Here is a 16,477-nt window from a genome sequence, read left to right as displayed (position 1 = left end):
AGGCAGCTTCCCCTGCAAAAGTAGAAGCTCTGAGCAGAGTCTCTTGTCTTACACTTCTTACTTCTCAAAGTCTTGTGTGGATATTCCCATCAATGGAGACCTGGTCACATGTTTGCAGTTTAGCTGCAAAGGAGCCTAGGAATTGGATTCTCAGCTTTCAAGCTGGGATGTGAGATTTGTAATATGAGAAATTTCTCAGTAGAGAAAGGCTTTTTAAGAGATGATGGGCAATCACAGATATGACAGATCTCTACCAGAGCTGCCTAGAATTCTGTTGTGTGAATGAACCACGATTGATTAATATTTTAGATGATGGACCTCTAGGTGTTTTCAAATCTGTATCTTAGATGATACATATTGAATGAACTTGTACGTATGTCATTTTGCTTGTATAAAGTGGAATGTAAATTCCTAGAGGTAGAATCGCTAGGTCCAAAGTTTGATTATAATTATTATTTTTTATTGTAATTTTTATGGATGTTGCCAAATGGTCTCTGTACTGTTCTGTGCTTCCATTGGCAGTGTGTAAGTTCCTAGTTTTTTGCCCAGAGTCTTTTCCCTGTTCAGATTCCATGTGAGCCAGAGTGGCAGGTTGGGTCTTCCCTACTACTGGGGTGAGTTTTGGCCTTGGGCCACAAATGTTGACAAGCTGGATCTGGGGTCATAACCTCTGCCATTCATTCATTCATTCATCTATCAATTAATTATCTTGGCTGGATTCGGTCTGCAATTTAGTATAGGCTCTCTGGTCCTAAATTAAATGGCATCTTGGGGGATCTGAAAGATAATGGAGCTTCCAAAATTGATTTGCAACTTGGGAGTAGCTTACATGTTGGGAGATCTTGGATCATTATGTGTTGACAGATGCATAGGGATGTTTTCAAAGAATGGTTATGAAGATTTATAACACCTTCTTCTTTTAAAACTAAAAAGCAAATAAGTGAAATAAGACAGATGAAGACAAATACTGCATGGTATCATTTATATATGGAATCTAAAAAAAGAAAAAAATACGTTGAGCTTATAGAAACAGAATGGAATGGTGGTTGCCAGGGGTTGTGGGGTACAGGAAATAGGGAGAGTCACTGGTGAAAGGGTACAAACTTTCAGCTCTAAGATGAATAAGATACGAGATTCTGCTGTATAACATGGTGATTGTAGTTGATAGTGGTATTGTGTAAGTGAAATTTGTTTAGAGAGTAGAACTTAAGTGTTCTTACACACACAAAAAAGGTAAATATGAGAGGTGATGAATGTGTCAATTAACTCGATGGTAGGAATCCTTTCACAGTCTATATGTACATTAAGTCATCACACTGTACACTTTACATATGTGGCAATTTTATTTGTCAATTATGCTACCTCAATAAGGCTGAGAGAAGCAAAATATCATTTTTAGCATGTGAATTATTACATAGATTTTGCTCATATCTGAAATATGGCTCTAGTTGGTTATTGTGGAAGTTTACAGTAATGTAGGAAGCCTTAGTGCAAAAGCTCCTGAAAAATTTAAACAAATGTATATAAATGGGTGGAAAATGGGTGGGGATACATGTGTGTTCTTTTCTTCTACTGGAAATGTTCACTCTTTAAGTTGGAATTTACTTAGTGTGGCTGATAGTTTAGGAAAATACCTTTCTGCCCGGCTTTGAGCGTATCTGCAGGATGTCATGCCTCTGGGAGGCAGTGTCTTATCAGGGCTTGCTAACCCTTTCTGTAAAGGGCCCGGTAGTAAATATTAGGCTTTGCGGGCCAAGAGGCAAAATTGAGGATATTGTATAGGTACTTATATGACAAGAGAGAAAGCAAACTTCCACAAAGTTTTTATTGACAAAATTCAAAATATGATAATTGAGTACAAGTGTTTTTTTGCGGGGGTGGGGGATTAATACAGATCTACTAGTAAGAAGCATGGAATTCTTGTTTTGGGGATAACATTTTACCTCATAGAATTCAAAGTTAGTGTTCCCTATCATCAAATTGACTGCAAATGTTCATCTGTAAAAAACATTCTCAGCACATACAAGACCAGGCAGTGGGCCAGATTTGGCTTGTGAACATCAGTTTTCCAACCCCTGATGTAATGGAAAAACCTTTACATTTGGACCCAGGCCCATGTAGGTCTGAGTACTGGCTCTGAACCTGTGACCTTGAACATCTCACTGAACTTTCTGAGTTGTGGCATTTATTTGTGCATAAACTGGAGGCAAGGATAGCCACCTCATGGAATAAATATCATCCCCATGTTTGTTACGATTTTTGTGTTAAGATTCCAGTTCTGTAGATGCTGATGTAATTTAGCTAGGCTTACTTGCAATTAGTATTGGGCAGAGTCAAAAGCTGATTTGTCAGGGGATAGAATTTTCAAATGGTCTCAATGTACTATGTGAAAATATGTTTTTGCAGTGGAGAGATCTAGCAGTCACCCTCTTAACCAAATGGCCAAGCTTGGCAATTAGTGGTGGGATGTTCTGAAAGTATGTACCCCTCACTGTTGTGTACCTCTTACTGTATCACAGTACCACCTGTGTGGTGTTCTTGCCAGAAATGTTTGACTTGAATGTTATCCCAAGGAAACAGAAATCCAAAATGTGGAACATTCTGCAGGACAACTGGCCTGAACTCTTGAAAGGATTCAGTGTCAGTGAAGAACGGAGGTGGGATTGTTTTAGATTAGGGAAAGACAGAGGAGACATAAGATAAAAATGTAATGCACAAACATTGATTAAATCCTGGATGGGAGAGGGGAAATTCAGTTCTATAGGCCATTTTTAAGACGATTGAGGACATGAGAGTATGGACCATATGTTGTGTGATAATATTAATGTTGACTCCCTCAGATGTGGTGATGATGGGGGGATAGTGTAGGAGAATAGTCCTGTTTTGGTAGGTGAATAGTAAACTATTTAGAGGTGGGGGAGGGAGGAAAAAGAGGCAGGGAGGAAAAGGGAGTTGGAGGAGGATGAGAGAGAGAGAAAAGAGTAAGTCGTTTCGTTCAGCACGGCTTACTTCCTGTCTTGGCACTGAGTGTGGTACTTTCAGTGGGGAGGTGCCCAGGATACTTTAATAAGTACTTTCAGGTATTAGTGGGCTTCCGTGTCTGAAATCACACGTGAGCCCTGAATGTCTGTTTTCTCTTTAACGGGGTGGGACTTTGGCTTAGGCATGTGGTGGGGCGCCTCATGTTGGGTGATCAGATCTGGGGGTTCGTATTTTCTCGGGTGGCTCACCCAGGTCCCCCTGGACTGAAAGTCCCTCTTGATATTTAGAACGTTTACATGAGTGGGAAAGGAAAACCCAGGACAGTGGACCTCACTCTTCAGCTCTTTCCCGAGAGGCTGAGGTACAACTTTTACACATGTACTTCAAATCCTCTTTATTTCTGTTTTCGAGGGGGCCTGTATGGAGGCTGGCGTCTCCTGGGGGTACGCTAAGCAGAAGGAGGCTGGAGGCAGAAGGCCGTGATGCATCTTTAGCACACTGAGTGGCTGGAGAACCACTGAGGTGTTCTAGATGGCGAGGCCAAGGGCCAGGGGTAGAGGCCGAGGGCCGGGGTAGAGGCCCAGGGCCAAGGGTAGGGGCCGAGGGCCAGGGGAAGGGGCCGAGGGCCAGGGGTAGGGGGCCGAGGGCCAGGGGTAGGGGCCGAGGGCCAGGGCAAGGGTCTGCGGGCCAGGGGTAGGGGCCGAGGGCCAGGGGAAGGGGCCGAGGGCCAGGGGAAGGGGCGGAGGGCCAGGGGTAGGGGTCAAGGGCCAGGGGAAGGGGCTGAAGGTCAAGGGAAGGGGCGGAGGGCCAGGGGAAGGGGCCGAGGGTCAGGGGAAGGGGCTGAGGGTCAGGGGAAGGGGCTGAGGACCAGGGCAGAGCATGGTGTAGTCTGATCCTCATTCTCTGACCCTGCCTGGTCCCTCCTAGCTGACTGAGCAGGGAGGGGACAGAGCAGCTAATACGCTGTTATATTCCTGCAGGAGCTCTTCAGCCTCTATGGTGTGAGATGACTAAAGCCCATTTAGCAGTCACTTGTAAAAGTAATTACAAGATGAGAGAAAGAAGAGCATTCTGGGACTATGGGCTGTGAAAGCCAATTAATTCAACAAACATTCGTTGAGCAACCGACTATGTAGTAAGCATCGTAAAGTATTAGTCCTGGGGGATACAAATGATAAAGATATACTCTTGCCTTGTGCTGGGCACTTGAGGGGTATGGGAAAGAGATGCGGTACAGGGGAGACAATGACCAGAATAGTGATTTTGCTCTATTAAAAGGCTAGTGATGTGACAGAAAAGTAGTGAAAAGGACTATGGGAATACAGAATGGAATTGACTGTGGTTTCAAAGATAAGGTTGGTCTTGAGGTGATTTGAAGAAAGAGTCTGGTGGGTAAAGATGTGGGGAAGGGGGACTTTCCTGGTGGTCCAGTGGGTAAGACTCTGCACTCCCAATGGAGGGGGCCTGGGTTTGATCCTTGGTCGGGGAACTAGATCCCACATGCATGCCGCAACTAAGAGTCTGCATGCTGCAACTAAGAAGTCCGCATGCCACAACTCAGAAGTCCACATGCTGCAACGAACATCACATGTGCCGCAACTAAGACCCAGCGCAGCTGGAAGGAAGGAAGAAAGGGAGGGAGGAAAGAAAAGAAAGAAAGGAAAGAAACATTTAAAAACAAACAAACAAAAAAGAAGTGGGGAGACATCCAGCTTCCAGGTGAGAGACATGCCAGGTGCTGAGAGGCCTGCATGGCTGTCCTGTGTTGAGAGGCCGGTTGGCATCTGGAGTGGCTGAAGCCTTGGATGCAGGAAGGGGAGGAGACAAGCTTGTTGGCAAGGTAGTTTGGGCCAGAGGAGAGGGCTCAAAACCATGCTCAGGGCTCTGGGTTTTACAAGAAAGGGCACGAGGAGCCCCGGAAGCCTGCTTGAGTTGGGGGGGCGGTCTTGTTTTAATAAGATATCTTGGAGGGAATGTGGAGTATGGTGTGTGAGGTCTCAGGAGTCTGGGGGCCGGACTTGAAGGAGTAGGTTTGTGAGCAGAGACTATGAACTTGGGGAGCTGTGGTGGAGGGAGAATAGAAAATAGGGGTCCACTAATGTTCTTGGAGAATTCTTCCAACCCCTCACGCCAGGACGTTGAATTTTTAAATCTCTCTGAGGAAGTCTTTAAAAATACTTGAAGGAGGAAGCTTATTCAAACCTTTGAACAGTTTTGAAAATTTATTACATTTCAGCTCGGAAGGAAAGTATTATTTCAGGCAAACTGGAACGGGTGTGGACTGATTACTCAGCACAGCCACTTAATCTTTCAGAATTAGGTAGGAGGGAAGCTATTTTAGTGGCCTTCCATCTTCTTCCAGAACTTGGTCCAGGTTCCTCCCAAATGGTCAGTGAATTTTTCTGATGCATGTCCAGCACCCCGACAGTTGAGCGTACATCTGTAGGCTGTGAGGAAGTTGATTTCATCCATTCCTTTTTTTTTTTCATCCCATCTCTTGCCTTCCACCTGAGAAAACAAACATGAGTCCATAGGTTCTTGTTATGTGTTAGAACTTTGCACAATGTGTAACCTAAGATGGGTCCAGCTGAGAGGGTTGCAGGTTTGGAGTTTAGACTAAAGAAGAGGAGTGGAGTCTTTTCATTTTTTCTTTATTTTGAGAAAATCTTGGCAACTGGGACTGTTTGAAGGAGCAGTTACATAAAATATCTCCTGCTAGTTGAGTATCTGGGATAAAGCACCACAATTTTTTCTTTAGACTGCATTAAAACGTTTCTACCCACAATTTAGAACTTTTCCACGGAGAATTTAGATTTAGAACATTTTGAACCTCAATAAAGAAAAAAAACTTACAGAATTAACCTGCAGTTTGGACTGAGAAGTCTCAAGCTTACGAGATTCCATATGTAAGTTCCAAAGGCCTATAATTTATCATCCTTGCGGCTTGACTATTTCAGAAAGTTCTTGGCATGTCTCATGGAGGTTTGGTGTACAAAGAGCAAGAAGAGTGGCCTATGGGCTTACCTCACTTATGTGTGTATATTCTACATTGGCTACAAAGCAGTGATTCTACTGGTATATGGGAGCAAAGGACAGATTCCAAGGTAAATGAGGCGGTTTACTAATGCCAGATTTGGGTGTTAGTCTTGAAGTACCACAGTGAATATTTTAGCAGCAATTTCAGTTACCTTTAGTTAAGAGCTTTTCTAGTTCTGTGTGATAGTTGTGCTAAAAAGGAAGGTTACCTTGATAATAAATTAACACTGACTGAAATATAGTTGTTAAGTTGTTCACGTGGCAAGGATTACAGTTTCTCAATATTAGGAATTACTCTGCAAGACACCTATATTGATGATGTTAGTTTTTTTCCATGTATAGGCAATCCTGTATCCGAAGATGTGTAATTTATTTATTCACAGTAAGGAATGTATTATAAAACACAATTACTTGAGCTTCCCTGGTGGCACAGTGGTTAAGAATCCGCCTGCCAATGCAGGGGACATGGGTTCGAGCCCTGGCCCGGGAAGATCCCACATGCCACGGAGCAACTAAGCCTGTGTGCCACAACTACTGAGCCTGCGCTCTAGAGCCCGCAGGCCACAACTACTGAAGCCTGCACACCTAGAGCCTGTGCTGCGCAACAAGAGAAGCGATGACAGTGAGAACCCCGTGCACTGCAACGAAGAGTAGCCTCCGCTCGCGGCTACTACAGAAAGCCCGCACACAGCAACGAAGACCCAATGCAGCCAGAAAAACAAACAAACAAACAAACAAACAACTCAGTTACTTTTTATTTGTGAGGGTTGCTTCATTCACTTGATGGAGAATTTTTTGGACTGTATACTGTATGCCTATCCTTGCGCTAGGAGATAAATAGAAATTAACCATTGCCCTTGGAGAGAAGACATTTTAATGGGAGGCAGAGATAAACAGATAATTATAATATTTGATAAGTGCTGAAATAGACATTAAAAAGCTTGAATATGGAGAATTTCTAAATGTATACAAACATACACAGTAGGAGGATGAGCCCTCACAAACCCGTCACCCAACTTCAGGCATTTTCAACTCTCAGTAATGCTTGTTTCACCCATACTCTCCAGTTACTCCCTTTCCTCCTTTTATTTTGGAGCAAATCCAAGACAATAAGGTATCATGTGATAGACATTTATAGACATTTGAATAGTCAGAGAGTACACTGGGAAAAGAGACTATACCTGGTGAGTTGAGAAGGAGCTACAGAGCAGTAACATTTGAGTTTAATCTAGTGGGGAGTGAGGATGTTCTAGGTCGAGGTGAATGGAATGGAACCCAACAATTATTGAACACCGTTAAGCATCATATCAGGTTCATTTAGTACATTATTTAATTTTTTCCCTCATAGTCTTATGGGAGAGACAATCTCTCTATTTTATCAATATATACGAGGAAACTAGATTTCAGCCTGACCAACCTTGACTTCAAGGCTGTTTAGTTTCCCATCTTCTGCACCGTGTACCTTAGGCACAGAAATGTAGAAGATCAGGATGTGCTTGGGAAAGCAGGAGAAGCTGAATGCAGCTACAGAATTGTGTGCATGTGTGTGTCCAGAGATGAAACTAGAGAAGCTGCTCAGGGCCAGGTTGTGAAGGAAGTTTAATGCTGCACTAAGAAGATAGGATTTTGTCCTGAGGTGGTGGGGATCCAGGCTGAGATGCCTTTAAGCATGAGAACAGTATTGTTAGCTTTTAAAAGGCAGATATGCAGGCACTATGGAGGATGAACTGGAGTTGGAAGATGAGCTGAGGAGAGACTGGTTCGAGAAAATTATTTGTTCAACCACTATTTATTAAGCATAATCAACGTGGCAGGGAAAGGAACTGGTGAGCAAGACACACATCTCCCTATTTCATGGAGCTTAGCCTAGTAGAGAATCAGTTACGTGCAAATGGCCTATTGTGATGTGATTTTATAATAAGAAATATATATTTGGTCTTCAACCCAGTTCCTGGCACAGAGCTTCAAAAACCCTTGGGATTTCCTGTGATAAGAGCAATAAAAGTGTCTTTTATGTTAACGAGGTGACTTTTGGAAAAGTCCCTAGGTAACAAGGTTGGAAGCTGCTTCCAGGGAACCAGATGGCTAGAGGGTTGGAACTTTCAGTACTCCCCCGCAATCCCCACCGAAACTGGAAACCATACAGATGTCCAGTGGCAGGGGATAAATAATACTGAGTGACAACAAAAATGAGTGAACCACAGTTTCACTCAACAACTTGGAAGAATGTCACAAACAAGTTTAGAAACAAGCAAGACTAATCTGTAGTATTAGAAGTTAGGAAAATGACGGGTGGGTAGTGACTGAAAGGAGCTTCGAAGGGGGGCTTCTAGAGGCTTGTAAGTTTGGATTTCTTTCATTTTTTTTAAAAAATTATTTATTTGGCTGCGCCGGGTCCTAGCTGGGGCATGCGGGATCTTCGTTGAGGCACGTGAGATCTAGTTCCCTGACCTGGGATTAAACCCAGGCCCGCTGCATTGGGAGCGTGGAGTCTTAACCACTGGACCACCAGCGAAGTCCCTGTTTCTTGATCTGGGTGCTCGTTATGTAGTTGTATTCAATTTGTGAAAACGCATCTAACTACATACTATACACTTATTTGTATGCTTTTCTGTTTGTATATTATGCTTTTCTATAGGAATATACTTCAATAAAAAGCTAAATATATAAATTATTGGAAAAAAGTTTAAGTTTCAAGAGCAACATTTCTTCTAGAAACAAATTCTGATAATAAGTATTGATGCCTCCTTGTACACCTGAGGAAAACTGACACACTATTATATGAAAGTCACACTTTAAAAGAGAAACCTGTCCCTGTACAGTAATTTGTGTGAATTCTATTAAAAAATAAAATATGTCACGATGGCCAGGTGAGATATTAGGAAGGATTAAGGCAAGGCAAAGGAGAAGATAGCCTTGATTTGGCAGATGGTTCTGTGATAGATGTGAATGTGGTTAGCATCGAAGATAAGTTTCTGATTTGGGATATGGAATTGTTGATGCCAGCAACTGAGGCGAGGGCTGCTGGAAGATCTGTAGGTTCAAGGATATGTGGGGAAGGGCAAATGAGTAGGGCTTATTTAATTTATGTTATGTCTGAGATGGCTTAGGGTATCCACGTAGAGTTGTCCAGTAGTGTTTTGGAAAAGTGCATGAAGTATCTGAGTTGTTAGGTTTGGAGAGAGCGGTTTGGTGATCATTAGCATTTGGATTGTCACCCATGCCTGGGCCACACCACTGACCAATTAAAGCAGAATCTTTGGGGGTGGAGGCTAGGTCTCTATTTTTCAAAAGCTCCCGGGTTATTCTAATATGCAGCTAGAATGGGAACAAAATAAACAAGTAGACCAAAAAATTAGACAATGGCATGTTTATTGAATGGACACTGTTGTGGGCACTACTACTTTAGCCTTCATGAGGTAAGTACCTGTTTACACTTAAGGGGAGACTGAGGCACGAGAGATAAGTAACTTGCCTTAGGTTATACAGGTAGCCGGTTGGTGCTAGGGCCAGGATTCACACCTAAGTCATTTACTCCAAGAACTGTTCTCTTTACCATAACACCCTATTGCTTCTCCACTCAAGAATGAATCCGGGAGGGTTGAGACTTTGGAATGACAGTGTGAGAAACTCAGCAGATCCTCTTTCCAGTGAAAGAGCCTCTTAACTGGTAAAAATTGTAAAGGATAATCATTTAAAGTCTCTGGAAATTGACCTGAAGACATACAGCAAACGTAGAAACATTTATTCAAGAAAATCTCCTAAATCTTAGTAAGAACAGTGAGCCAGCAGCCTCTGAGCCACGACCTCTTCCTCTCCCCACCCCCACCAGTTCCACATGGTGGAGGCTCTGTTTTCCGTGGGTCTAGCTGAGAAGACAGGACTCACTCCCTGCAACCCCAGCTCATAGTCTAGGGCTAGGAGAGGTGGACTGTGGGCTACTGGAAGTACCAGAAGTACCAACAGGAGAAAGAGAGAAAGGGCCAGAAAAATATTTGAAGAAATAATAGTGAAAAACTACCCGAGTTTGATGACAAACAGTAGTCTTCACATCCAAGAAGCCCAGCTCTGTCCTGACTCCTTCTGTGGCTGCCAGTCTCGCTGTGACTGCAGGCAGGGGATGCCTGCAATACAGTGAAAATACCTGGAATGCGGGTGGGAGAGAATGGAAGTAAGGCCACTTAAAATGCCACAAAGCTTGCTGTTTTTCCTGAGATTCAGCTGTTTTTCTTGAATAAACACTCCCCGCATTGCTGCAGACTTTTGGTTAATTTCCAGAGTTGTGTCCATTTTTGTTGGTTTCTCATTGCTCTGATGGAGGAGAGAATTTTTGGAGACCCTTATTCTGCTATTTTTTGTTGACATCCCAGTTGAATTTTAATAGGAATTTTCTTCAGATTACTTAGTGTCTGTTTATAGTTTGTTCTGAAAGTGTTTGTTAGGTTAATTATTGGAAGTCTAAAACTCTATCCATAGGACCAACTAAGAATAATAATAAAAAATGCACAGTGTATCTTTATAGCAGAATATTATGCAGTTGTTAAAATAAAGTGGTAATTTTAACTGTGCGCTAGAGAAAAATATTCAGGGGATGATGCTAAATGAAAAGCAAGTTGCAAAATAGTATGTGGTATTCTATTTTCATAAAGTTTGAATAAGCAACAAGAAAAACAGGTGTGTGCTATATATATATGCTGAGAACATTTCTAGGAGAAATGAAAATGTTTTCCTTTGGGGCACCAAAGGGAGTGGGGGTGCTTGTTACTTCTTCACCCCCACTTACTATTATTTGAACTTTTGAGTATCTGTTACTTTGAAGTAACTTTAAAGAAGTCATTGAAGGGACTTCCGTGGTGGTGCGGTGGTTAAGAATCCACCTGCCAATGCAGGGGACATGGGTTCAAGCCCTGATGCCACATGCCGCGGAGCAACTAAGCCCATGCACCACAACTACTGAGCCTGTGCTCTAGAGCCTGTGAGCCACAACTACTGAAGCCCATGCGCCTAGAGCCCGTGCTCCGCAACGAGAAGCCACCGCCAGGAGAAGACCGTGCACCGCAACGAAGAGTAGCCCCCACTCACTGCAACTAGAGAAAGCCCACGCGTAGCAACGAAGACCCAACGCAGCCAAAAAAAAAAAAAAAAAAAATTTAAAAAATAATTTAAAAAAATAACTCACTTTTAATTTCGATCAACTAGGATAACCCACAAGTAGTGATTATGACTAATCTGTTCTCTCTTCACCCCGGTGACTTTCTAGACTTTAGACTTTGTATGTTACAATCCACCCCCTGAAAAAGTCACTCTTTTGTAAGAAGCTTAACAGCCATTCTTCGTCACCTTTATTTTTATCTTTGAAAGAGGAGGAATAACCACCCAGTCCTGAAACATCACGCGTAGGTAGAATTGAATTATCCAAATTGAAAACCTCCCTGCAAACTGGAGGAAAAAGAATCCAACCAGCGTGTACCCATAGGTTCTCCAGGGACTTTTTGGTTAGTTACCCCATGAAATCCTTGAGATTTCATAATCTATTTTGTCTCATTTTGCTGTTATGAAATGGAGTTTTCAGCATCCCTTCTCTTGTCTGTTTTCAGATCACAGAACTCTGTGGTGCCAAGCGGGTTGGTTATTTTGGTCCAACACAGTTTTACGTTGCCCTGAAATTAATTGCTGCAGCACAGTCTGGCCTCCCCGTGCGGATAGAGAGTATTAAATGTGGTAAGTATCTCCCATTGATACATTTTATTATCCATGACAGGTTTCCTGTTTATGATAACCATTTTTAGTGGGTTTAAGGCCTGTTCTATAAGCATTTGTGGAATTTTTCCTTTCTTCTTCCAACTCTTCTTTAAAGTAAAATAAAACTTACCAGGTATCTTAGTGGTTTTTTTCTTTTTTAATGAGAAAAAAATTCAGAGTGACCTGAGATTAGTTCCTTTTAACTCACTTGCAGTTAAAAATAGATTTCGTTCTTTAGCCGGCAAAGATTGGGATGGGGATTCTAGAGCCTGTGGCAAAATAATAAGACCGTTTAATTTTCCACTCGAGGAATCTATAATGTCGTTTAAGGCTCTATTAGGGCTGAGTAACTAGGAGAATTTGAGTGGAACTGCCCCTTCTGTCTCTCTTCTTTCCCTGCCAGGCACGTCAGGTATGATCATCTTTTAATCTCCCAATTCCCAAAGCACTATTTTCATGATTGTTAAGTACTCGGGGGCTACCAAGATTTTTGCAGAATGAATTTATCTTCTCAAAGTTTTGATTTACCATTTTCTTACCTTGCTATCCCTGCCCCCAACCCAGGACATACTTGAGCACTTAAACCAAGAGTAAAGCCCCAAACTCTTAGCATCATTTGCACTTCTTCAGTACTGGTTTTACCACGCTGTTTAAAGAAGGTGGTTATTCAGTGGATGTGCTGAGGTCCTTTTTTAGTTCACTCTGATATGAATTACTTTCCTGTGGCCACACAGCTATGCAGGAACTTTGTCCTTTTCCTCATTTTGAGATAAAAATGACTCCGCTGTTCCTACCTGTTCTGTGAAGTCCCTGGTGGACCTCGACGTGGGTTGAGGATTTATGGTTAGTCCGTGACAACCTTGTAGGACAGCTGCAAATAGCAGAGAAGATTCTGATAGCTTGACTATGGGAAATGAAAGCTTTTTACACTAACGGCCGCAATCATCCTGCTAACCTTTATTAAAGGCTTAGTGGGTGTCAGACACCATCTCATTTAGTCCTCATGACATCTACCTACATTAGATAATTGTGTCAGTTTCCATTGCCTTCGATAAGCTGTGATAACAAGTACCATTGAAATCTCAGTGCCTAATGGAATAAAGGCTCGCTTCCTGCTTTGCGGTGGGTCAGGCTGAGTAACTTGCCTAAGGATTGTAAGGTTCTAACCAGCTCTAGCCAGGAGCTCAGCCTCCAGTTTCCGTGCTCTTCATTGCTATGCAGAGTAGCCTCTTCTTGATGATTCTTTCTGTTTAGTAAGGTGCTGACTCTAATCTGTAATCCTGGATGTTTTCCGAATGGGAAAAAAAATCTGACCCCCAAAGCATCCCTCAGTATTAGAAAATTTGGTTCCAAAATAGGTTTCATGATGAAGTATTATTTCAGTGGCCGGTTTGGTGTCTAATGGTCACTGCTATCATTCACTTGCTGTGATTAGTTCAAAGTTACAGCTCACTGAATTTCGATTTGTGGTAGGCAGTGATAGTTTCCATTCCATTGTAAATGGTCATTAAGCTTTATTGTAGTATCCCCCAACTTCATCTTCTGGAAGAGTTAAGAGTTGCTTTATTATATAAAAGAATAAACTTCTGACACCTTTGTTGCGTATATTTGGTTAGACTGAAGTCTTTTACCTGATTTGTGCTCAGATCTACAGCTTAATTTCCTGGGGGGACGGGGTGGAAGGGATGGACTAAGTTATCACTTGTGTAAAGGATTAACCCTTTTCCCAAATACAAGGCTTTCTCCATTGTATTTTATAAATCCTGATGCTGCCTTTTACCTCTGAGGGTTTAAGTATACTCAGAGTTAATTCTGAATTTCCTTCCTTCATTTAAAGATTTATTAAATGATAGTTATTTGTAGTCAGCATATGTTGAATAAGGATGAGGGCAAGACAGGGCCAAACTTTGAGCTGCTACTTAGCATTTTCCGATTTGTTGCTTGAAATCCATTAGCTTAATGTTTGATGACACAAACCTTGAAGGCCAAAGAGAATGCTCTCTGAGAACCTAATCTGAAAGACTGCTACCTTTAAAAGGCCCTGTCACACCCAAGGAGTTGTGAGTCTACCCTTCCTTCTGTAAGAGTCATACCCTTATTTCATGAATGACATGTGCCTGTGTGTATGTTAACCTCTAACCCCTAGCCATTCCCATTTTGCTGAATACCCCTACCATATGCAGTTGCTTAAGCCAGGAACTTAGAAGCCATTCTTTTTTTTTTTGATATTTATTTTTTCTTATTTTATGGCTGCACTGCACAGCATGTGGATAGAAGCCCTTCTTGATTCCCCCCTTTCCCTCATTCACAATATAATCCATCAAAATCCACTGCCCATTCCCTCCATCTCTCTGCTTCTGCTGGACCAGGCCACCTGCAGCCACACCTGAGCACCACGATGATTTTGTCATTGGTTTCTTGGCCTTCTCTATTCTCTACGCCAGTCTCTTTTCCCACACAGCGGTAAGAGTGGTCTTTTCAAAATAGCCACCAGATCATTTTATCCAGCTTCTTGAAACCCTCCCAGTGGTTGCTTGTGGTACATAGTGCTAAGTTCGGAGTCCCTACACTGATCTGTAAGGCCCTGCATAACCTAGTCTCTGCCTACTTCTCCATCCTCATCTCAAACCTCTTCTTCTTGCTTGCAGTCTGTCCCCCAGCCTCACTGGCCTTCTAGCCATTTCTGGGCCACCTCTTTTCCTGTTGTAGGAAAGACCATATGTTATGTCGAGGTGTTGGGTTGCTAGCGGTCTGTTCTTCCCCCTCTCCTTCCCATGCTGGCTCCTCCTCCTTATTCTTCAGGATTCCGAGGCCGCCCCCACCATCCTTTCTAAAGTATGTCCTGTCAAATTATTCATCAACAAAGGAACCAGCATGTAGTAAAGCTGGTTCAAGAAAGTCAGAAGTATTTATAGTCATGGAAAGAAAGAATGCTGGAATAAGATTGCTAAATTACATATAAAATTGATTAATGCCCTACAGTGCAATAAAACTGTAACTGGGTTATTATACTCTTTTCTAAGATAAAATTCATTTGCATTGCTGTCAGACAAGAAGTATTTGTTAGCTAACAGTTTTCTACAAGTTAATATCTACACTTTCAGAATTGTAAAATGCCTAATCAAGAGTAAATAGTAACTTAAAAAGCACACATCCCTAGGGAATGAGGTACTCCTTGGATGGGCCCATTAGATAATGCTAGGTAATGTGGCAGGCCCCTCCCTACTTTATTCTCTCTCACCGCCCGCTCCTTCATAGCACTTTTATCAGAGTTTGTAAATACTCCTTTACAGGTTTGACAAGTTTTTTGTCTGTCTTCCTTAGCAGTCTGCAAGTCCAAGGGGAAAGGAGGAGCTTCTGGTAATCCCTGCACTGAGGGGCCTTGTGGGTACTCAGAGCATGTTTGTTGAATGAATGAATGAATGAATGACTGACTGAATGAATGAAGACATAAATGCCTGTGCATGGGGAGCGAGTCTTAATCAGCTGTCACTCTTTAAACTCAAACATTTGGAATTCAGGTTCACCTGGAACTGCTGAGGGATGCCTACAGAAGTCATCTTTCTCAGGCTTTGGTTCCCACCCTCGTCTGCCCTTGAGAATCGTCTGGGTAACTTTTTTTTTTTTTTTTTTGCGGTACGTGGGCCTCTCACTGTTGTGGCCTCTCCTGTTGCGGAGCACAGGCTCCGGACGCACAGGCTCAGCGGCCATGGCTCACGGGCCCAGCCGCTCCGCGGCATGTGGGATCTTCCCGGACCGGGGCACGAACCCGCGTCCCCTGCATCGGCAGGCGGACTCTCAACCACTGCGCCACCAGGGAAGCCCCATCTGGGTAACTTTAAATGCAAAATAAAAAATACGAGTACCTGGGGCCACCTGCAGAAATTATCATTAAATTAGCCTGGGGTGTGGCCTGAGCGAGGGGGGTTTTCAGAGCTCCCCAGGTGATTCTTCCGTGGAGCCAGGGTTCAGAGTGACTTCTGAAGACAGCTGGGTGGAGTATTTTCAGGAGCTTTGCTTAAGCTCTGAGTACAGATTTGGTCACATCAGGGCCTGAACTGGGGGTAGGCAAGAGGCACCCAGGGTGTATAACTCCCTGCGCTCGCTCCCCGGGCCCTGCAAGTGCTGACACTGCCTTTCCACGGCCCTGAGAGGGCTGGCCCCAGGCTTCTCTCTGGCCTCACCCTAGTGGGAGCTGGGGCGACACGTTTGGTGAAAGCTGACTTAGAAGGACGGACGGCGGGTGTGAAGTTCAGGGCCAGCAGAGAATTCCTGCAGAGGAAACCACGTGCGAACATTTGCCCTGGGAGCTCCTGTACCTTCCTCCTTTCCGAAGACAGGCCAAGAGTGGGTGTGAGGACCGAGGGGAGGTGTAGCGGGGTCAAGAGTAGGGTTTTGAAGCTTTTTGGTGCCATGGGCCCCTTTGGCAGTGTGAAGCTTCTGGACCCCTTCTTGGGGTAATGTTTTTGTTTTTTTTAAAGAAGTTTTTATTGGAGTATAGTTGCTTTACAATGTTGTGTTCTGCTGTACAGCAAAGTGAATCAGGTATATGTATACATATATCCCCTCATTTTTGGATTTCCTTCCCATTTAGGTCCCCACAGAGCAGTGAGTAGAGTTCTCTGTGCTATACAGCAGGTTCTCATTAGTTCTCTATTTTATACATAGTACTGTATCTATGTCACTCCCAATCCACCAATTTGTACCCCCCCCCACT

At 43.2% G+C, this 16,477-nt stretch overlaps 1 protein-coding gene across 4 annotated transcripts in view; it reads left to right on the top strand.

Annotated features, from left to right (window-relative positions):
* REPS2 (RALBP1 associated Eps domain containing 2) overlaps positions 1–16,477 on the top strand; it is a 247,104-nt gene that overhangs the window by 54,885 nt on the left and 175,742 nt on the right. For all 4 annotated transcript variants that reach the window (XM_060137540.1, XM_060137537.1, XM_060137538.1 and 1 more), the window contains exon 2: positions 11,616–11,739. In XM_060137540.1, coding sequence (XP_059993523.1) covers positions 11,616–11,739 — 124 coding nt within the window. The remainder of the gene's footprint in view (positions 1–11,615; positions 11,740–16,477) is intronic.

This window comes from Lagenorhynchus albirostris, chromosome X (assembly GCF_949774975.1).
Source record: "Lagenorhynchus albirostris chromosome X, mLagAlb1.1, whole genome shotgun sequence".
NCBI classification, from domain to species: Eukaryota; Metazoa; Chordata; class Mammalia; order Artiodactyla; family Delphinidae; genus Lagenorhynchus; species Lagenorhynchus albirostris.
The sequence above is the reverse complement of the archived record's forward strand: the minus strand, read 5'-3'. Positions and strand labels throughout refer to the sequence as shown.